Source organism: Uncinocarpus reesii, genomic scaffold (genome assembly GCF_000003515.1).
Source record: "Uncinocarpus reesii 1704 scaffold_1 genomic scaffold, whole genome shotgun sequence".
Taxonomy (NCBI): domain Eukaryota; kingdom Fungi; phylum Ascomycota; class Eurotiomycetes; order Onygenales; family Onygenaceae; genus Uncinocarpus; species Uncinocarpus reesii.
The window spans coordinates 102,500-123,207 of NW_003052500.1; the positions used below are offsets into that span (position 1 = coordinate 102,500).

The 20,708-nt window shown below is 53.1% G+C and overlaps 8 protein-coding genes across 8 annotated transcripts; 2 read left to right on the plus strand and 6 right to left on the minus strand.

Annotated features, from left to right (window-relative positions):
* Positions 1–127: 127 nt before the first annotated feature.
* UREG_00177 (uncharacterized protein) lies at positions 128–2,209 on the minus strand (the record flags this gene model as incomplete). The annotated part of the gene is made up of 6 exons (XM_002540618.1): positions 128–627; positions 722–753; positions 780–948; positions 1,016–1,183; positions 1,233–1,778; positions 1,855–2,209. The coding sequence occupies 6 exons, from the start codon at positions 2,207–2,209 to the stop codon at positions 128–130; spliced, it is 1,770 nt and encodes a 589-aa protein (XP_002540664.1).
* A 581-nt stretch (positions 2,210–2,790) lies between these two features.
* On the minus strand, positions 2,791–3,254 carry UREG_00178 (uncharacterized protein; the record flags this gene model as incomplete). Its single annotated transcript, XM_002540619.1, has 2 exons — positions 2,791–3,111; positions 3,189–3,254. The coding sequence occupies 2 exons, from the start codon at positions 3,252–3,254 to the stop codon at positions 2,791–2,793; spliced, it is 387 nt and encodes a 128-aa protein (XP_002540665.1).
* A 1,794-nt stretch (positions 3,255–5,048) lies between these two features.
* On the minus strand, positions 5,049–8,617 carry UREG_00179 (uncharacterized protein; the record flags this gene model as incomplete). Its single annotated transcript, XM_002540620.1, has 8 exons — positions 5,049–5,213; positions 5,264–6,022; positions 6,144–7,582; positions 7,642–7,751; positions 7,850–8,061; positions 8,117–8,332; positions 8,394–8,438; positions 8,495–8,617. 8 exons carry the CDS (start codon positions 8,615–8,617, stop codon positions 5,049–5,051), a joined length of 3,069 nt encoding a protein of 1,022 aa, XP_002540666.1.
* Positions 8,618–9,206: 589 nt separating this feature from the next.
* Positions 9,207–11,588, minus strand: UREG_00180 (uncharacterized protein; the record flags this gene model as incomplete). Its single annotated transcript, XM_002540621.1, has 1 exon — positions 9,207–11,588. One exon carries the CDS (start codon positions 11,586–11,588, stop codon positions 9,207–9,209), a length of 2,382 nt encoding a protein of 793 aa, XP_002540667.1.
* A 446-nt stretch (positions 11,589–12,034) lies between these two features.
* Positions 12,035–12,588, plus strand: UREG_00181 (uncharacterized protein; the record flags this gene model as incomplete). The annotated part of the gene is made up of 3 exons (XM_002540622.1): positions 12,035–12,085; positions 12,193–12,226; positions 12,329–12,588. The coding sequence occupies 3 exons, from the start codon at positions 12,035–12,037 to the stop codon at positions 12,586–12,588; spliced, it is 345 nt and encodes a 114-aa protein (XP_002540668.1).
* A 691-nt stretch (positions 12,589–13,279) lies between these two features.
* On the minus strand, positions 13,280–15,175 carry UREG_00182 (uncharacterized protein; the record flags this gene model as incomplete). The annotated part of the gene is made up of 2 exons (XM_002540623.1): positions 13,280–13,295; positions 13,566–15,175. The coding sequence occupies 2 exons, from the start codon at positions 15,173–15,175 to the stop codon at positions 13,280–13,282; spliced, it is 1,626 nt and encodes a 541-aa protein (XP_002540669.1).
* A 2,040-nt stretch (positions 15,176–17,215) lies between these two features.
* On the minus strand, positions 17,216–19,466 carry UREG_00183 (Mbp1 protein; the record flags this gene model as incomplete). The annotated part of the gene is made up of 3 exons (XM_002540624.1): positions 17,216–19,086; positions 19,131–19,338; positions 19,410–19,466. 3 exons carry the CDS (start codon positions 19,464–19,466, stop codon positions 17,216–17,218), a joined length of 2,136 nt encoding a protein of 711 aa, XP_002540670.1.
* A 405-nt stretch (positions 19,467–19,871) lies between these two features.
* Positions 19,872–20,300, plus strand: UREG_00184 (uncharacterized protein; the record flags this gene model as incomplete). Its single annotated transcript, XM_002540625.1, has 3 exons — positions 19,872–19,908; positions 19,968–20,101; positions 20,196–20,300. 3 exons carry the CDS (start codon positions 19,872–19,874, stop codon positions 20,298–20,300), a joined length of 276 nt encoding a protein of 91 aa, XP_002540671.1.
* Between the last annotated feature and the right edge of the window lie 408 nt (positions 20,301–20,708).

Here is a 20,708-nt window from a genome sequence, read left to right on the forward strand (position 1 = left end):
TGAAATGATCTTCGGAGCGATTCATTGATTCCGCCCATTGGCCATTAGTTGGCTGAAAGGGGACCTATATAGACTCGGAAAAGTAAAACAGGAAGAGTGCCGCTTCATGTAAAATGATCAGAATTGTTCATCTTCTTTCTAGCCGGCTCAACGCCCCCAAAACAGGTCTCAAGTCTTCTCTCTCGATTTCTGTTTTGACGATCCTGCCTCCGCCACCTCCTTCACCTTCCTCGCCTTCACTCTTCACCTCTCTAAATACATATGATTTCTCCGAGGCGCGAAGGTCTCTCTCTTCCAACCTTTTCGCGCAAGCCCTAAGAACGCCGCCGGCAACATTGTCCGCAGCAGAGCGGTATAATTCAAGGTGATGGATCCCTGCGGCGAACGAATCCAATATCGGCGCAAGAGACGACGAGAGTGATGACAGGTGCGTAGTTAATGACAATACGGGATCTGATGTATCCAGCGGCGTTTGGAGATCCGAAGGGACAAACGGCTGAGAGTGTGGTTGAGGAGGAAAAATAGGTGCTTGGGTAAGATCTAGCAACGATTGCTGAGAGGGATCGAGTAGCGAAGAATCAATTGGAGAAGGTTGAGGCTCTGACTCGGATTGTTGCTTCTTCTCAGCTTTCTCCGAAGCAGGCAAGGGTTTTAGGCTTGGTATCGATGGCGCGCGAAGAAGAGCAGAGAGAGATTGGCGTTCGGCTTGGAGTCTACCTACTTCTTAGCATCAAGCATCCAACAGCGCGCTGCCTAGAGAGGCAGCCAAGCGCACTTACCGCAGAATATGCTCCTCCAACTCCTTGATCTTTTCTGCATTTTGAATATTCTTCGGGTTCGGCTTTTTTACAACCACAGCCGGTGACGCGGTTTCTTCACGATTGGACCAATCCGACAACTCCGATCGGTTGGAAAGTTCCTTAAGGATTTCCTCCTGTATGACTCGTGCTAGGACAACACAGCGTCAGTGTGACATCCCTTAGTTCCCAATGGGGGTATGGCGGCGGCGGAATACCTGCTAATTTTGCGCTTTCGTCCTCGGACCTTGAACCAGAAGGCTTTTCGCCTATTGCCCGAGTCGCACACCAAGTCAATAATTGTCGCATTCGTCTAGGTTCGGATAAATCCTCGCTCTCGATATGTTTGTAAAAGTCCGCCGTATCGACCTTGTCATGTGGTAGAGCTATCCAATTATCAGCCACGGCCATGCGTTGGATCCGGAATATGTTTACCATTCGATGCCCCAGAATCAATCAATGAGCTTGCCCTTCTGCCCCTCATTCCAAAGCTACTTCGTCTTTTACCCCTTCCCCGTTCTTGTCTCATGTCCTTATTGCGCTGTATGACGGGTGTATCGGCGAAAGGAAGGGCGACTTTGATCTCTGCTGGCGGTTGTGGGGTAGCTCGCTCTTCGATATCCTCTATTACCTGCGGGCGCATTTCTGAAGCTTTTGTTCGGGCAGATTTACCCTTTTTTGTCATTGGCTGGTCTTCCGTTGAATCAGGTAGCTGGAGTTTCCTTCTAGACGACGAAGGTCTTTCTGGTTCATCACTAGCTAGTCTTTTTGACCTCCGGCGTGTATCCTGCCCATTCGGCGTGTCTGGAGCCAGGCTCGCTCTATCGCCTGATTTGATAGCTTTGCCTTTCTCCCATCGTCCCTGAGTGGCTACTTTCTGGGGGGCTCTATCTTTTGGCAATGGTTCGGGGGAGGGCCGAGGCTTCTTTGAACGCGACGTGCGTGAGAATTGAAATCCCTCGATATCCTCTTCATAGTCCACTAGAGCGACAGGATTCGGCAAATGTCAAATGTGCTTCTTAAGAGTTGTCCATAATGGCAGAGTCTTAGAACTTACAGGCTTTCCTTTTCATCGCCGCCTCGCTCCAGCCGTTCACAATATGGTTCTCCTTCCCCGCTTCTCTTGGGCCACTCTTCGCCCGGCTATGGGCCTTCGCATCTTTCTCTTGAACACGAGCCTGTGACATTGCCACCCGCCCCTCCAGTATCGAGACGGTCGGCGGCGACTGCAGCCCGCGAAAGCCTATAAGCGCGCTTCTACTGGCGGTCTGGCTATGGAATTGGTTGTCCGTGGCGCGAGAATGGGCCCAGTCACCACTTCTGAGCGTGCGATTCACTGCGTCGTCCAAACGCGAATGCAGCGTAATTTTGTTCGTCGTGCTGGCGCGAGTAGGAGCTAGGATGGTGGTCATGTCCAGGATAAAGGAGGCACCAGTCAGTATCGGTGACTTGGGAGATGGAATGCGCAGAGCGGTGGGACCGAGTGGTTGTATTGCCAGTTGGGGAATCGCAGATCGCGTCGAAAGGGCTTAGAGCTCCACCAGCAGGAGATGAAGTGGCTCAATGGAATAAGACGCCTAATTCATCATCGCGAGGCCGATGGCCGGTGTATGGGTTGTGTTCCAGTCCGGGTCTGACCGTTGCGATGAGGCACTGCACTCCCAGCAACGTTGCAGTGCGCCAGTTCCAAGTCGGCGCAGCGAGAGGTCGCACCGCCAGAGATATATAGATGCTGTTCAGCTATCAGCCCGTCCGTCGTCGCCGTTCGATGTCGCTGTCGCGCTGGTTGCTGGCGGTTTGCCCTCCCGTCCGAAGTCTGTTTTGGTCTTGGCGCGTTCGGAAGGGGCGCTACGCCGTTTACAGACTAGCGTGTTTATTTAATTATGTAAGATTGCTTAGTAATAGTTGTACTAATTTTATTTCTCTCCTAGTGCTTAATAATCAACCCTGCTATCGCTTCCCTTGGACTCTGCAAGTTCACTACATGCTCTGGCTAAAAGCACGTCGTCTCAACACACGCCCGACAGTTGACAGCCTGACAATCGCCGTTATTCTTGCATGCTGCCTTTGTGCACCGGGCCGCAAGCTCCCTTGGCACTCGCCTTTCCCTGGCCGCCATCACCGTGCCACCTGTCCGTTTCCCCTTGCCCAGCTTGAGCAGATCGAGGAAAGAGGTCAGCTGCGTCGGGCTGAGCTTGATAAGATCAATAACGCTTCCATCCCCTGTGTTGGACCTCAAAATGCCGTCTTGGCCGATTTGTATGGCCCCGTCGCTCACAAGTTTGATGTTATCGAGTTTTATATCGCCGATCAGCTACCCGGGCCATCGCGTTAGCTATCGCTGCCCTTTTTCATCTAGCACGCCCAGATCTATCTCATGAGCTCACTTACACCGGCGGTCGCAGTGCCAGCAAAGGCTGCAACGACGCTACAGACGGCAACAATGGAGAATCGCATGGTTTCGTTGGGGCTCGATTTCAAAGATGCTGACGGAAGAGCTCGTTTTGGAACGGATTGCCAATCGAGTTTGGCGGAGTCGATAATGAGAGTGTGGAGTCTGGATCTGAATGTATCTCATGCTCCCTTTGCGGCTATTTATATTTTACGCCGACGGCACTTGCAACTAATTCACAGGCCATCAACATATTGCAAGCACATCGGTACCCAGACATACTAACCGTACTGAGTAGCCATGCTGACTGGTGAGAACAGGCCTTAGTCAATCAAGAAAACCGGTTTGCATCCTTCTTGTGTATCCTAGATGTCTGTTCCCTTCAATATCGCATCAATAACGGTTTCTAAAAATGCCTCTTGCCGACTGCCCCTGCAATTTTCCCCTGAAAGGTCCACCGTATTTTGTCTTCAATTTCCCTGCTTTTTGTGTCTCTATTTTCAGCTGCAAAGAATACTCGCTATAATTCAGGTTCGTGGCGAAATCGCCAGGCTAACCAGCAGCGTTGAAGCTTCAAGCCGTTCCGGCGATTAATCCCTCACTGGCGTGACCCTATACCCGTGGCTGATGCACGCTTGCCATCAAGCCCATTCTATTGATATCAGTTCAAACGGATGTAGTTTTTGTTAGCAAATTATCTGTGTGGGACAATCTATTAAAAGTGCCACATAGCGAGTGACGTGAATATTTTTTGTTGTTACAGCTACTCGGGATGCCGCGTGAAAGCAATCAAGATATGCCTCGATTGGGCGTTTGAGCTACATGGTTACCTAGGACTGTTGCAAAATTCCGCATGGCTGCGGTACAGTATATTCTGTTGAAACATGGGTATACATGGCAAACGGCCTTTTGTTCTCATGTTTCACAACAAATGACCGAGATCAAAGGCCATGTTTGCAGCCGCCAATATGCCGTGTTATCTCTCAGAAGCAGTGTTCTCAATATCTGACTAACACAATATTTCACATTGCTCCTTACATTGCTCCTTGTCGACTCCTGCTACAGTTACAATTCTAATGATAAATTCACTGTGGAATTGCAACTCCTCTAAAACTATTATGCAGGCCTAAATGTACTAGAAATGTTGGCAACACCCAACCTGCTGTATAACTAGATCTGGGCTCCAACCTATGCTTCTACAGGAAGTTTATCTTCACCAAACACTTTTGCTTCAATAGAGTCCCTTAACAGCTACCAGGTTCTCAATGGAACGGGCTCTTGCGACAGCAGATCTGGTGAAACGGAACAGAGCCTGAATCTCGATGAGTCAAGAAACAACATTTCCGCCGATGCAGAGTTTCCCTGAAAACTCCGTTGGAAACCCATCACGGCCCGTCCCGTGTTCAACTCAATCGTGAACTAGAACCGAGGTACCCACCCATAGTCGGGCGTTATCCATGGAACCACGTCCTTGGCCTGGCCTTGAAGAAACCAGACGAAGCGAAAACAAAGCACAAAAGTCTATTAGTCGATATTAGCTATACAATATAATGAGCTGCAGCCCGGTCTTCACGGCGCATATTTCTAGATATCAGGAAAGATAAAATGAGAGTAGTCCTGCCCAAGCACGGGTGTCATCGTCGGTACCCGGTGAGAGGAAAATGCATGTACAGTCGGCAACAGAACGGGGGAAAAACCGCCCAGCCCACAAGTCTATATGTAATTCAATGCACTTCATTTGAAGACAGAGAGGTATCAAGAAACAAGAGAATCGCCGCTGGCTTGAAAATACAAAGGGCGAATCTCTGTTCTCAGAGTCAAGAACAGAAAACAAAAGAAGCCATGTTATGATAACTCCTCTAATGTGATGAAACCTCCAGTGTTATCGCTGGTGTCGGGTCCCCGCCGATTTTGCGGTTCGCTTCTTCTCGTTCCTCCGTCGATACGAGCGCGGCGGGTTTACGCATGTCGGGTGTATACTGCTGGACGTGGGGGCTGTGGCCTATGGACATGCCCACTCGGATCTGGGAAATAGTCAGCAAGGGAGTCTAGTAGAAGAAATGTGGCGACGTACCAGTGTCTCGAGAGCTCCTCTCGAGTTGTCCAGCAGGTCACTGTCAAAGTTGATTCGGCCCGGTTCAAACAGGACCAGGAGCGTGCTGCCGCCAAACTTGAAGTAGCCCAACTCCTCGGCGCGAGTGACCTTCTCCCCAGCCTGCCGGGTGATGACGGTGCTGCCAACCATCATCGCTCCGACACAGATGACCATGACCCGCCCATGGGAGACAGAGTCGATGGGGACCAGAATGCGGACGTTTTCGCCGTAGACGTCAAGTGCGGACCGGATGGCCATCGGGTTCACCGTGTAGTATTCACCCTCGATCGTCTTGGGAAGGCCCATGACACCGTCGACGGGTATGTGGAATCGATGGTAGTCCTGCGGCGCCAACCGGAAAATACCCATCGCGCCGCCTTTGTAGCGCTGCACGTCTTCGGGATAGGCTTTGCCCAGAAGCCGCTCCAAGGAGAATTCTCTACCCTTCACCCAAATCTTCGTCGCTTCGTCGATCCGATCAAACAAAACGCTGCGACAGTCCGCGGGCGAAACGACAATGTCCGGGTTGTCGGGTGCAGAGCAAGGGCGCGCTCCCGGCTTCAAGGCACGATAGAAGAACTCGTTAAAGGTCTTGAATTCCTCGAGAGGGAGCAACACCTCGGACATATCGAGCTGGTGGAATTGGATAAAGTCTTCGATCTGACTCGCCGACGCAGGATCATCGTATTTCCTGCCTTGCTTGATACTCAGGGATTTGAGCATCTTGCGAACTGTCGGCTGTAAGCAATTGTTTTCCAAATTACTTAAAAATAAAAAAAGGGGGAAAGTGTTTACTTCGCTTCTTTTCCATTTCTCGACTCTTTAGCCCCTTGTAGAGCAATCGGATACCCAGCCTCACGTACACACTCATCCGTTCTTCGTTGATCTGGCCTGTAATGCGGTCCTGGACCAGGATATTGGCCGAGTTGGCACCCAGCTTATAGCCGCCATAGGAGATTTTGGTGATGACCTTGCTGTACCATTTCCGCTGGGCCTGGCTGGATGTGACAAACCCACCCATGACGAGGTTGTCGACCTGCCGCCAATCCTGGCTGGCGCAGGTGGCGATGTGCGTGATGATGTCGGCATCCGACCGCTTAGCGAGCCGGGGCTGGTGGCAGAGCGGACACTCGCGCAGCTCGATAACGTGCTCTTCGCCGCGTTCGTCGGCGAGGTCGTCGGGGTGGAGGGTGCCTTCTTCGCCGGAGCTCGATTCATCGCGGGAGATGGTCTTCGTGACGATGCCCCGGGGGTCCGCGCTCACGGAGACAGACGGGCTCAGGCGCGCTGGCACCTCGTCGCCCGACGGCTGCTCGGTCTCGGAGGCCTCCGTGGATTGGGACCGGGCGGGCATCAGTCGCTGCAGCTGCGACCCGACAGTTTTCTTCTGCAGGGCCTGCAGCGTTTCCTCGAGGCAGATGACGGCCTGGTCAAAGGTCAGGTCGACCGTCTCGCTAGGCTCGTTGGCTTCGGCAAACTTGTGGAAAAAGCCGTCGATGGTGGACTCTTTCAGGGTCGAGCCGAGCGTGTCGAGCATGGCGGTCAGCTCGACCTTGCTCACGCGGCCGCTGTCGTCGGCATCGTACTGCTTCAGCATGACGCGCCAGAACTGCTGGCGCAGGGCCGGATAGGGCATGTACTTGGCGCGCACGTGGAGCTCGGGGTTATGACGGTCCTCCCATCGGTCCTTGTTGCGGAGCACCAGGGGGATCACGTAGGGCTTGAGGTCGGCGGCGTCGGGCGGGGTGAGGGAGCCGTCGGAAGGGTACGCGCTGGTAGTTCCTGGGACATTTAGCTGGGGCGTGGACTCGGAGGAGGAGAAGGGGGCAGTGGCAGGGGCGTGAGTCTGTTCCACTGGTTGGAACTGACTTGAGAGGGAAGCGGCCGAGGTGCGTGATTTCAGGCCGGGTCGGGCCAGCTTCGTGAGGCTCGAGGCGGACGAGGAGCGCGAGATGGCCAGGCGAAACCGCGATTTGCCGGACGCGGGGGGTGGCACGGCGGCCGGCTGCGAGAGGCCCGGCAGCTGGTAGAGGCCGGTGTCCGGGTCAGCGACGGGCCCAGCCTGGATGAGGGTCTGCAGGGGAAAGTTGGCGGAGGCGACAAAGTCGTTGCCGGAGAGTTTGTCCCGGTCCATGACGGTGAATGCAAAGGAGTAGGACTGTTCATGCTTCATCACCTGGAAGACCATCTTCTCGTCGAAGATGGGATTGAGGTTGTGGCGGATGACGCGGGTGCGGAGGGTCTTGCGGCCAAGGGAGGTGACAACGAAGGGGTCCATGTCGAATGACGTTCGGGTCACTGGAAAAGGGAGAGGTGTTGTGAGTAAGAAAAAGGAGAAAGAGGAGATGGCGGCTTACTGTTGGCTTCCGGGGGCAGGTCCAGCACCTTGCCCACTTCGAGGAAGACGATGCCGGAGACGCCGTCTTTGGCGCCGGAGAACTCGTAGGCGCGGGCGGCGATGGACTTGCTCCGCAGGCGGGCAAGACGCAGACGGCGGCGCCGCTTCTCAGCGACACCTGGCCGGGTGAAGGTCGTCGGGTAGTCTCGTCGAAGTTTTCTTCGGACTTGTCGTCGGTCTTCGGTGGAGGCCCAGGGGAGGAGCCATCGTAGTCATCGTCGGGGGGAGGAGACAAGGGCGATGAAGCGGGAGAAAGATGTCGTCGGGCGCGGCGGACGGGTTGGGCGGAGTCGTAGAGGGAGAATTGGAGCTGGATCTGGCCGGAGACGTCGCTGTCCTTGCCCTTTTTGAACTTGGCGTGGAGGTCATACCATTGCGGCTTGAAAAAAGAAGTCAGCTGTGGTCGAGGGTACGGAATGGGGGGGGCTGGATACTTCTTGTTGGATGCGGCCGTCGGAGAATATCTCCTCGAGGGGAATGTCGAACTCGCCCATGTAGTCCTTGCCGAAGCGGTCCTTGTCCCAGCAGACGCACTCGAGCAGGGGCACGCCGACGACGGGCAGGTCGAAGGAAACGTTCCACTCGGGGTTCAGGGAGCGCGGGATGGTGGGAGTGGACTGGCGGGAGTCGCCCAGGGTGACGACAAGATACTGGCAGAGTCAGGGAGGTCAGAGCCTTGCAGGGAGCTCACGGAGCTGGGGGTGGACGTACGGGGTCACTGGTGCCATTGCGGTCTTTGGCGGCCAGGTCTCTGCCCTGTGGCGAGGAGAAAGTCAGGACGGCCGATGGAGAGGCATTGGGGAGGCACCTACACGGAGGACAGTGGTCTTGAGGACCAGGGGCTTGCAGTCGACGAAGCCGGGCGGGCTGGCGAGGTCGTCGGGCGAGGGCGTTCCCTTGCTGGCGATGCGGTGCGGCAGGGGGATGCGGACCATGGTGATTAGGGTGTCATGAGAGAGAGGATATAAAGAGAGAGAGAGAGAGAGAGAGAGAAGAAGAGGGAGAAGAAGGGAGAGAGGATGTGAGAGAGAGAGAGAATGTTGAGATGGAGTGATGTCAAAAAGCTGAGATGTGGGGCGAGCAGGTCAGGAGAAGAGAAGACAACAGATACAGAGACAGAGAGACAGAGACAGAGACACAGAGAGACAGAGGGAGATAGAGAGAGAGAGAGAGACACACACAAAAGACAATTGATCACACTCAATTCAACTCGCTTCAATTATCTCCTTCTGCTGAGGTCGTGTTGGGTCGCTAACCCGCAACTAGCCTTAGCCAGCCAGCTATTAATAGCACAATATCAACATCAGAGGCTGAGCTGTGCAACCATCCACTGTCTCCAATACATCATCAAAGACAATAATTCCAGATCTATACATCATCTATAGTTAACTACATCCATCAGCTAGCTATTATCAAAAACTAAACAGTCCGCTCCGCCGCTTGCCCACCGGATACACCACCAGCGCCGCCAGAAAGAGCCCTACCACAATCGCAATGCTGACCTGCACCATCCCCGACGCCAGCTCAAAAGCAATGCTCCCGTACACCTGGCTCGTGCCCACCGCCTTCGACACGTCCCCCACGATCCCGTCCGCGCTGACCCCCGGCCCCAGCACCGCGCCCGTCGCCCGCTCCCCCCGCCTGGCGCGCGCTCTCGTTGACCGCGTTGGCAACCGCCAGTCCCGCCAGGAGCGAGCCGCTGGACGCCAGCCCAGACGGTACCTGCACGAAGATCGCTGGCAGGATTGCCGCTGCCGCCAGTCCGTGGCGCAGCCGGCTGTACAGGTTGCCCAGCACCCCGATCGCAAATGCCCCCAGCACGCTCGCCAGCTGCGGGTTCTGCGCGAACCGCTTCCCCGAGAAGAACGTCACCACGTACCCCGTGAGCGAGATGCCCACCATCACCGGCGTCTGCTTCCACTTGGCCTGGTTGATCATCGCCAGGCACACCGTGAACAGCACCACCGACGGGAACTTGCGCGCCGCCTCCCCCAGCGGGCCGAACCGCCCCTCCCCGCTGCACGCGTACGCCGAGCTGGCTGTCCGGTCGAGCCCCCCATAAAACGCTGTGCCCAGCATCATCCCGAACCCCAGCACCAGCGAGTAAATGATCGCAAACACCAGCCGCACCGACCCCGCCAGCATGTGCTTCGACTGCAGCTCCAGGCTGCTGCAGAGCACCATGTACCCCCGCAGGATCAACGCCACCGCCGACTGTGCCAGCGCCGGGAAGCAGAACAGTCGCCCCGCCTCGCCCCCCGGCGCCCGGATGCTGCCCAGCGCCCGCGCCAAAAACGACGTGACCAGCGCCGCAGTGAGCTCAAACACGTTCGAGTACAGCGGCGAGTGCGGCACCACCAGGTACTTGAGCCCTGCCAGGATGCACCCGAGCAGAAACGCCATCGGCATGTCCTGCGCGCCCGCCCCAAACGCATACGGTCCCACCGTCGCCGATGCACACCCGTACAGCCCAATCAGCCACCACTTGTTGTACTTGTCCTTTCGGTGCATCGTCTCGTCCAGTCGCTGCATCGCTTCCTCCACTCCGATAATGTCATGGACCACCTCCTTGTAGATCTCGTGCACGTCCGCCAGACGTCCCAGGTCCACCCCCTGCGGATATTTGAGCAGCTTCAACTCCGTCGTGTGCGTCGTCGCGTCGCCAAAAGAGAAGAACATGCAGTCCGGCATATACAGAAACTGCGCATCGATCTGCAGCACCTTCGCCGTCGTCGACATGTATTCCTCCAGCCGATGCGTCGGCGCCCCGTACTGCATGAGCGCCCGGCACAGCTTCATCAGATACCGCTGGCGGGAGATGATCTCTGCAATATGAACCGTGATGTGGATTTGATCCTCCAGCCGAGGTCGAGGGAGCAGTTTCTTCGCCGCCATGCTGAGCATATTGCTGCTCTTGGACCGCTTGAGTCCATCGAGCGAAGGGGAGCGTGTCTCGGGAAGTAGCGTGTTCACCGAGCTCGAGGAGACGTTCCGGGACTTGTCGTACCACTTGAGCTTGTGACGGGGGGTGCTCTGGCCAGACAACCCTCGCGAGGGCGGCTCGTGCACAGGCAGCAGGGTTGACGCTGAAGAATGCCGCCGCTCATCCCCTCCCCCACCGCCTTCTCCATGCTCGCCATGATGGTACAGCTTCAGCAGTTCGAATAATATGCTCCCGCGATACTGGCCATGTGGCTCCTCCCAATCGTTCATGTTTCTTTCTCCATTTCGTCTAGCTTCATTACGATGAAACTTAGCGGGTTGGCCGGGGGCCAAAGTCTCAGAATCTGGCCGGCTCATTCGCCGGACGATATTGTGGGCTTCCGAGGTGCCAAAGGGATATGACTCTGTTGTATATACTGCTTCATCCTGATCTTCGCCCATTCGGCTCACGTCGCGCGTGGACATATCCCCCTCGGACGAATTGTTCGTAGGCTTGTTGGGAAGACTTGTTCTCCGAGCAAACGACGGTCTGTGTACTCTGGCTGCTAGACGCCGGGCTTTTTCATACGCGGAATGCACAGCTTTCCCCTTGCGTCGGGCAGAATTTGATAGCTCTCCGTTGACATGTTGTTCAGCGTCGACCTGTGGGCTGTACTCGGAGGAAACTCCTCCTCGGTACGGCGAGCAGGAATATAGATGCGCAGCCGGGGGGATTCGAGGTGGTGGCTGTGAAAAGTCCATCTGCGATGAGACCCTTTGTGAATCGTCCGGTGCGTCGCCTACTGGGCTGCTCCATCGTAATTCTTTGCTCCGCTGTCCGCTATTTCTGGAAAAGCTATCACGTCTTAAAACAGAATGCAATGGGGCAGTACCGATACCAAGGGGGCTGGGAGCTCGTGAACTTTCGCCGCTAGTAGGAGCCGATGGAAAACCATCCATGGGGATATAGTGATCCCCCGCCATCTTGCTGTGGGATCAGACGAACTCCTATGGAATGAAAGGGGATCGTGAACTAGAGTCGAGGGTATCCCTTTCAGCAGGTACAAAAAAAAGGAAAGCAGGTAAGCAGAACCTGCCAGCACAGCTATATTTGATCCGTATTTCCAAGCTTTTATCTTCCCCCAAATACTATGTGCAGGACGATTGATACCAGCAGTCAAAACCCAATTTTTAACGAGTGCCCGGAATGAACACCCGTTCGATGTAATTTCCCGGCGAGGATAGAGGTCTCAAGCACGGGCAGCAAGGTTCTAGCAGCTTCAAAGCAAACGCAGATAGCCTGTCTATCGTGCGAATGCTCAGCTAGCTTGGTCTCGGTCAAACGGGCAAAATCTCCAGTTTATACGTTCATAGGAGACGGAATACCAAAGACCAATAACAAGCTAGCCGGGAGCAATAGGAACACAATAATGGAGAACAAGTACGACCCATCTTTCAGCCAACTAAACCGGGAGGCGAATGTGAGATCGGGAATTCTTCAGGCAAGGTAGAGAGAGCTTTGACTGACAGTGGCGCTCTTTTCCAGGAGCAATGAAAAGCTCCTTAATCCTGTTTCACTGATCCGTAGAGTGGGTTGGAGCAACAATCCGAGATAGAGATAGGTAAGCATTGAGCGATAACCGCATTATCGAGAGCACAACCATCCCGCCACAGCATGGAAAGGGGAGCGCATCATCCATTCGGCAAAACCTAATTGAATCTAGGTTTTCACCTGGGAAGAATTTCCAGGAGTCAAGGCAAGCAAAGCAAGCAGCCCAGAGCTCGTAGGCCCGGTTCAACGAAGGTCATGCTGACCGTCCGGCCGTCGACGACAAAACGACTTGCGACCCATGGGTCCCATCAATGGCCGCGCCGGGATCTTTTGAACCTTTACCTCGCTAGGGATCCACGAGAGCTCTGCTTCCCGCTCGCGTGGCTAAACTTTGGTTCTATTTTCAGTAGCAATGTGGTCAGATCACAGTAGAAGCTTCTAAATGATATCAGGCGTTGCGCAGTACAACCTCACCGGAAAGCTAAGCAGCCAATGACTAGTTAATTAATCAAGGGCTGTTGGGCAAATCTCGCCAAATGGGTGAAAATTCAGATGTGTCAGTGTCGAAGGGTTTGCCACATTTGAACTAAGGCCAGAGCACAGGCTGATCTAGACACAACTCTCAAGTCGTCAACTTCCACCTTCTCTTCACAACCAGAGAATAAACTATGGAAGAAAAGCACATTGAATTTCTTTTGTTTGTTCTGCTGGCCAAACACCTGCATAGATCCACCAAGTTGATATGGTAATTTCCACTAACCACTTGAAACAGCAAAGATAAGTGGACAAATAGCATGCAATACTTCGCATCCAGGTCTGGGTCGCCAGCGAGCCAAGAAGAATAGAATATCGGAAAGCAAACATGTCTCAAAGCCGCGACAATGCAAGGGACAATCCAACAGTCCCACATATTGTGATTCATACAATAGCAGTCCAGTAAATGGCCTCTGCCCTTGCTCTCTGCAACTCTCTCAGCACGGACCACTTTTGACTGTAAACAATGCACATGAACCTGAACAAACTCGTCAAACATCAAGACAAGCAAGAGTTTTCGCTTTATTTTCCAAATTTTCATGTTAGACAACATTTAACTAGTAGTCAATCACAAAGTCAATCACGGCCGTTACTTGATCTCAAGCCTGTGAGAATAAGATATACCAAGTTAAGATAAGAGTGGGACAGGGGGAATGGCCCCAACGAAGGGAAGTAGATCATTGCAGTCTGGCCCTCTCCATTCAGAGGGAAGTAAGCCCAATATAGCAAGGGAATGGCTTCAAACAATTCAAATCACAAGCAATAGAGAAATTTTCAGCCAAAAAAAGAAAATGAAGAGAGAAAACACAGTTCCAGGGCCGCCTATTCATAGTCCGCATTCTTCCCATTTGTACTCCGTATATCCGAATACTTACATGAGCGGACTCTTGCGCTTCTCTGCGCTCGAGAGGACAAACATTGGCATCTTGCGACGCTCAGGGAGCTGATTGTTGTTCGTGGCCGAGTGGTTCGCCACAATTTCAGCAGCAGTGGGAGAATTAGTCCGACTCCCGCCAAAATGCCCACCGACTGGCGAAACTCTTCCAACTGAGCTACGAGGAGAAGTTTCTCTCCCCTTCATTTCGGAACCAATTGCTCCCCGCAAATTCTCGACGCTCGATTGGGTTGAAGGATTCACGCTACCATCGTCACCTGGGTAAGGAGAGAAGTTAAACTCGGTGTCGCTAGATGGAGTGACGCTTCCACCGGTGCTGCTATGACAGCTGCGACGTTCCATTCCGGCACGAACGAGGTTGTGAACTGCGCTACGACGCTGGCGAGTAACGAAATTCTTGCTGCCTTCATGTTTCGCAGTGGGCTTTGAGACAAGCTCCTCTAGGGAAGGTGGGCCTCGAGGTTGGCGAATCGGATGCTCTCCAGCGCGCCCTTGGCCAGGGCCGAAGGTACCTGTAGCCGGGGTAGGCGGGAAGTTTGCCAACTTTGGAGTTCCATTCCTCCCAACGTCGAGTGCCGTTTTGACGGACACAGAAGGCATCTTCCTGTGAAGGCGCCTGTTGGAGATTTGTTGTTGCAACGGAGAGGCCTGGCGAGCCGGAGACGAGATCCGTGTCGGACTATTCGAGGGTTGGGAGCGCACCGGAGAAGAGCCCTGTTCGTGACGGGCGGCAAAATTGCCACCAAAATTCTCGTTCGGCGGGCCGGGAGACTGCAACTGCTCATAATACGTAGCCGATTGAGGCTCTTCCAGGGCAGTATTGTCGACTAGGTAGCTGTGTTGTCCGGTCATTGGATTAAACACCGAGAAGACGCCGCGCTTGCCTGGAACTGGGTTAACAACCGGCTGCATCCCATGTTGTGCTTGTTGATGATAAAGGCTCATTCCGGCAAGCCCGGGAGTGAGAACATGTTGGGTGTTTAGAGGAGTACCCAGGTTAAGTGCCTGGAACTGCTGAGCTGCAGCAGTAACTGTAGCGAGTTGCTGCTGCAAACGTTGTTGCTGGGCAGCCAAAAACAAGTTCGTCTGAACGAGCTCGTTGTACAGGCTTTCATCCATCGGCTCTCCGTTTTCTAGGATCTGATCGAGTGCCGGTGGAGCAAGAACATGTTCCGGGAGCGAATACATCGGGTTGTTAATACCACCACCCACGTTATTAGTACGAGCAGAGAAAGCGATCCCCGTGGCCGTGTGTGGCGCCCCTGCAAAGTAGGATTGCTGAGAAACACCATATCCAGAAGCATCCAATCCCGAATAGTGTGGATGCTGGTGCAGCAAAGGTGCAGTGGTTGGAGTTAGCGGTTGTTTCGGGGCAGTCCTCAGTCCAGCGAGAAGGTGCGAGCGACTGGTGCGGGGTGTTGGTAGAGCTTGAGATTCATCACCAGATCCAAAGTTAGAGGGGTGCGGAACACTTAAACGTTTGATGTGGGAACCTTTTCCACGAGACGCGAACCCGTTATTAGGGACACCAAGGGATCCGCCGTTAATGGATGCGTTGAAAGTCATTTGAGCTAGACCACCAGTGTCCATACTCGTAATCGTTCAAAATGAGGCAGGAAACTCGGGATACTGTTTCAAATATATGTAGTGGGATGCTTGCGACTCATTAACCGATATGCAGAGATACGACAAACGGTGAAGTCGAAAGTGGGTATATTAAAATAAAACGATTAGATCGTCAATGCCGTAGGAGAATGCGCTGTATATGCACGAGATATCTCGAAGATGGAAGAACGAATTAAGCGATTAACGTAGTGGGCAAAAGTACCGTAAAGCGTATAATACAATGTGCAAAGGGTGAGGCCTCGGGCGCCAGGGGAAAAATCGTAAGTCGGGGGCAAAACTTGACCAGCTTGCTGTTGATTGAGCTTCTATCAGTAACGTAACGATGAATCAACCAGGAAGGCTCCCGCATTTTCAGTTAATATAGCAATATTATTGGGGGCTTACCAAGGATCGAATATCGGGATCGGCAAAATTAATAAAAATATACAATCGAATGGAACGGAAATAGCTAGCCAGCAAGCAACCGAGGATCGGGCTGAAGTTAGGTAATAGACAAGTGGTATATCCAAGACCTAAGGGTGGCGGTGAAGTCGGGTGACCTGGAGGAAACGTCGAGGCTTTCGAGACGCCAAATTGTGTCTTGTTGGAAATTGCACCGCAATCTCACGGGAGAGAACAGCAGCCGAGGTACGATGTTGAACGAAGAGATTTAAAAAAAGATTGCTGCCACGACGCGATCGAATGGAACAGCGAAAGAAGCGTTTTCCGGAAGAGAAGAAAGTCGGCGAACGGAGGTAGACAATCGAGTTGTATCGGAGATTCGGCACCAAAACGGGCAGACTGTGAGCCTGTGGAAATGGCGGGGACTCGAAAATTGTTAAAACGGGCAACGGGGAGTCGATGCTCGCTTGGGCGATAATACCAGGGTGGTCGAGGGTACGTTAACGAACGGGGCGCGTAACAGAGCGACGAGCCTTGTTGATTTTGTGGAAGGTCTTTTCTCAACGAACTGGAAAACTAGGGAGTGATTGAACGCAGAGGGAAAAGCAAAAGAAAAAGAGAAGAAGGAAGGCAGAAAGGAGGATGGTGAGAGAGAAGAGGGAGATGGGATCTGACGATAATATGTATGGGAGAAGAGAGAGAGAGAGAGAGAAGGAGGAGATGAAGAAAGAGAAGGGGAGAGGGGGAAGAACAAGGAGATGGAGTGAGGTCAGGTTAGGGTCCAGGGCTAAGGGGGCCAGGAAAACCTTATGGGGACTGGAACTCCGACGGTGCGAGCGCGCGCTGGCCAATGAGCGGGCGGCAAAAACGACCGCTCTATCCAGCAAAGACGGCGTTCTGCGGCGTGATTGGTCTGGCGGCCTGAATCGACCCCACAGCTGGCCAGCCGCTATCGGAGCTATCCTCCTTTGGGCTAGGCTGAAACATCACCGCATGTCTTCGCTGGACCAATCGCAATCCGAAGAATGGACGACTCCAAGGCCGATGACTCAGCAGAATATCGCGATCCAGATCGACGCGCTAAGAATAGCAACCCCTTGGGCCTCGTTCCATGAGCCCCCAACAGCAACCGATCGGCTGCAAGCAATGGTTTTACATTTTTGTGTATGACTTGATCAGTGAAAACTGGCAGTTGATGTTTCATCCCAAGATATAAGGGGCCACAATCTAGATTTCCTGTTTCCAAGTTGTTCTCCGACAAGATGAATCTGACATTGGTCTCATACATAAGCAGCTACCCTGTGCTATCGGCCACGGACATGCAAAAATAAACACTGAAACAAAAGCTCGACCCCCTGATCCACTCCCTTGGAACGCCAAATCACAAACAAACATAAAACACAGGCCATGAAACATGCAAGTTCCTTCACTTGACTGATCCCGATAAAACTCCATGCCACATTGACTCAAACAGGTATCATAAGGCTCATGAATCTGAAGTCATCATGGCACAATAAAAAGGAGAAGCAAAACACAGAAGAGTCACACGTAGGTACAAGCTGGTAACAAGACAGGACAAGCACGGATAAAAAGCAGATGAGGAAGACAGAAATGTTAAATTCGTCAAACGCCAGCGTTTGCCCCAACGGCAGGTTCTTGCGATGGGTTTCGTTTTGGCTGAGTCCCGGCGTTTGACGGCGCCGGGTTTGGTCGGCTCTGATGTGCTCGCGCGAATTCAAGATTGCTTGCAAGGTCTTTCGCCATAGGGTCGAGGTCCTTCTCGGAGAGTCCGGTGGCCAGCGCAACAAGTTTCCGGTGAACATTCAATCTAGCGTCGGGGCCGGCATCTGCACGGTGCGAGACAATGTCCTTGACCCCGCTTCGACGAACGGTTTCTGTCCGTGAGAGTTTACGGAGGATTTGCAATTTCTGGAGGAGCTCCTCGGGACCATCGTCGGTGGTCGCTGGCTGGTTCTCCTTTCCTGGAGCAGCCTCGCTATCGTGGGCCGCAAGACGTTTGTTGAGGACGAGTTTCTGAGTACGCTCAAGGAACGACTCGTACCTTTGTTTTGCTCCATTATGGGACGACACCAACGCCTCAAAACGATCACATTCGGCTTCCTTTGACAGTGTCTCCTCTTTTTCCTTGCGGATACTTTCACGTTCTGCTTCCACTTGCTCGTATATCTCTCTTGGGTGACTCTTTCCATCAAAATTCTGAGGTCGCGACCTCACTTCGCCATAGGCGCGCGCCAGCTTCCCGCTAAAGTCATCCATAATTATGCCGATCTTCTTGAGCAGCACCGTCGTCGCTTCATTTGGGCTAGTTTGTTGGGACTGGGTCACAGTATTGTGGGACTCCACCAAGTCTTCGCCCTCGTGGGTGCTGCATTGCGTTGCAGAAGATGGGCGATGCGGGTAGTCTCTCTGGACCTGTTGCTGCTGGATCATCATCATCACCTCATTTGCAGTTTCGCCATGTTTGTTCGGAAGATTACCAGCCTCCGGGCATTTGGTCAGCAAGATTTCAGCGAGCCGATAACACCCATTTTTGGCCGCGGTAAGGGCAGCTGTGTCGCCGTTTGAATCTTGCGAGGCCAGTAGCAGCCCTACTTCATGGTGCGGATACATCTCAGAGAGCTTAGCGATCAAAACTTGACAGTAATACCGAGAACTCCTCCATTTCCCTTTACTTTTTGTCGCAACGGCAAGATGATTGAAAACAGTGGCGCCAAACCAATCTCGAAAATTGATCGTGTCCTTGAGAATTTCTGTGAGCTCTGGCATCGTCCGCTTCTCATAATTGTTCGTAAACAACACAGCTCGCACAAGAGGAGTTTCATCATGTGATGTAAGACCGCAGATATTGGCTCCTCGAGCAATAAGGTCATTGACTACATCCAACGCTCCCATAGCGCATGCCCAGTGCAATGCAGTATTCCCCTGGTCGTCGATAGGTCGATCGGGTTGAAAAGGCGTAGGAGGGACCGGCGGTTGTACCCTTATCCCCGCAGGCACATCTCCGACAGTCATAAAGTAGTCTAGAAGTTCATCGCCGTATACGATGTGTTGCTGTTCCGCTGCCGTCAATCCATTTGCATCCCCGCCCCTTTTGCGTTTTCGTTGATGGGTCGACCGCTGAGACAGCTGGGCAATATCTTCCTCTGCCAGAGCTGAAGACGACTCGACACTAGCCTGGGCCAGAGATTCATCGTCGTTAAATGACTGCGGAACTTGAGACGGTGCATCTTGGCTATGGACAAAGCTCGCCGCCTTGGCAGTGCGTGGATGCAAGAAGGAAGCCGCCCTGCCGCCTCGCTTACCCGGAGCAGCCAGCTTTTGAACTTTGGGTCTCGAGGACGCTGCAGTGGTGTGTTTGGGAGCCGGGGGCGGGGTCGTGTCGCCAGGGACGAAATCGAAAATCGGGCATAGCACGTCCAACACATTATTTCTTTCAGCGAGGTGACGTCCGTCGGGAAGAGGTACCCAGGTTCCTACGACACGAATCAGCTTGAGGTTAACTTCCACTACGGCGAACCTGCAGTGTAGTGTCTGGTACCTTGATATTTTCCATACCCTCCTTGTATTTTCTCGTGCGTGCCTTTTTGGACTTCTCGTTCTAAGATACGGGTTCGCGATGGCTTATCAAGTCCGGCGACTTTAAGAATGTGAGTAGCATTGATCCAATCGTCGTGGCGCCGCCTCATCACACTGTCCAACCCGACTTTAAACTCGTAGACCGGGACCTGATCATTGTCTGCGTGAGTAATAGAACAGAAAAAGATAGGGGTGATAGGAGGTGTGCAAATATACGCACATTGCTGTAAGTAGCAGCGTAAATTTGGTCCTCAATCCCAGGCCCAGCGGTCGCCATGGCGGCGATGCCCACGACAAACTGTGTGATGTGCCCCCTGCGGGTTGGTCTCCAGGTTGCCAATTCAACACAGATTGTTAAAGTTCAAGGTTCTCCAGTAATAGTGTGAGTGATTAGTTATTTCGGTATCCCAGCACTTCAACAAAGCACCAAAGGGCTAGGCAGCAACAGTACTGAGTTCCAACTCACAGCTATGTAGTTCCGCACCCACACGGAAAAAGAAACCTGAACTTCCCACCAACTGGAGACGCGATGCAACAACAAGCGCGCGTTAAAACCATGATGACCGGATAAACCACGGTCCGATCTCCGAGAGTCCTGGAGTTCACCTCATCAAACACCAGGGTCAACTGGGGCACCATCAAGGCTGGTCAATTCAACCTGGTTAGTTTGGCATAAGACAAAATGACGCTCAAGGAACTAATTGTTGGTGGTGGTAGCCGTGAGTCCCTTCGGTTCATGCTTTTTGTCATGGTACTTGGCTGCTAACACCGACTTCAGAGCCGACTGCTGCTACTCGCGAAGAAATGTCGAACGCCCGCCTCCCCATTGCCTACAGAGACAGCTGCGCACATCTGCTTATACCGCTAAACCGGTGTCGGACGCAGGAATACTACTTGCCATGGAAATGCGAGGTACGACATACCACAGATAACGAAACGCCGTCGGGCAACCAAATATGCACGAGCAATTCGACATTGCACTGTTGTACTGATGCTATTCCCATAGGACGAGAGACATTCATACGAGAAATGCCAATACGAGGAATTTAAGAAGCGGGTCGCGAAGATGGACGAACTCCGGGCAGCCAAAGGAGGAGCGAGAAGCAACTGATCGAGAATGATGATTTAGAAATAACACAACCTCGTGGTGCCTATAGATGCTTTCCTGTGTATTTATTGTGTCTACAAAGCTTCGATACGGCCGCGGCGCATGCTCTGCCCGATTATGCTCATGAATTGAAGCTTTCAAAGAGAGGGCTCCCATACCCAAGGCGCCGATCAGCCCTTTTATCTTCTGATGGCACCACAAATGTAAAAAAGCTAGCATGCTATGGCCATCAATCCCCAGTTAAGATCGTCAAACATTCTCCCGCTTATATCCTGTTTGGTTTCGCCCGGATTCATGCTTGTGTTTTGCCAAATTCGGCTTGGGAGTTGACTTTTGGGTTTCATCTCTGCCCGTTCCCCCGTCCTTCAATCTTCTGTAACCGTCTTCGTTTTATATTTTCAGCGCTCGTAG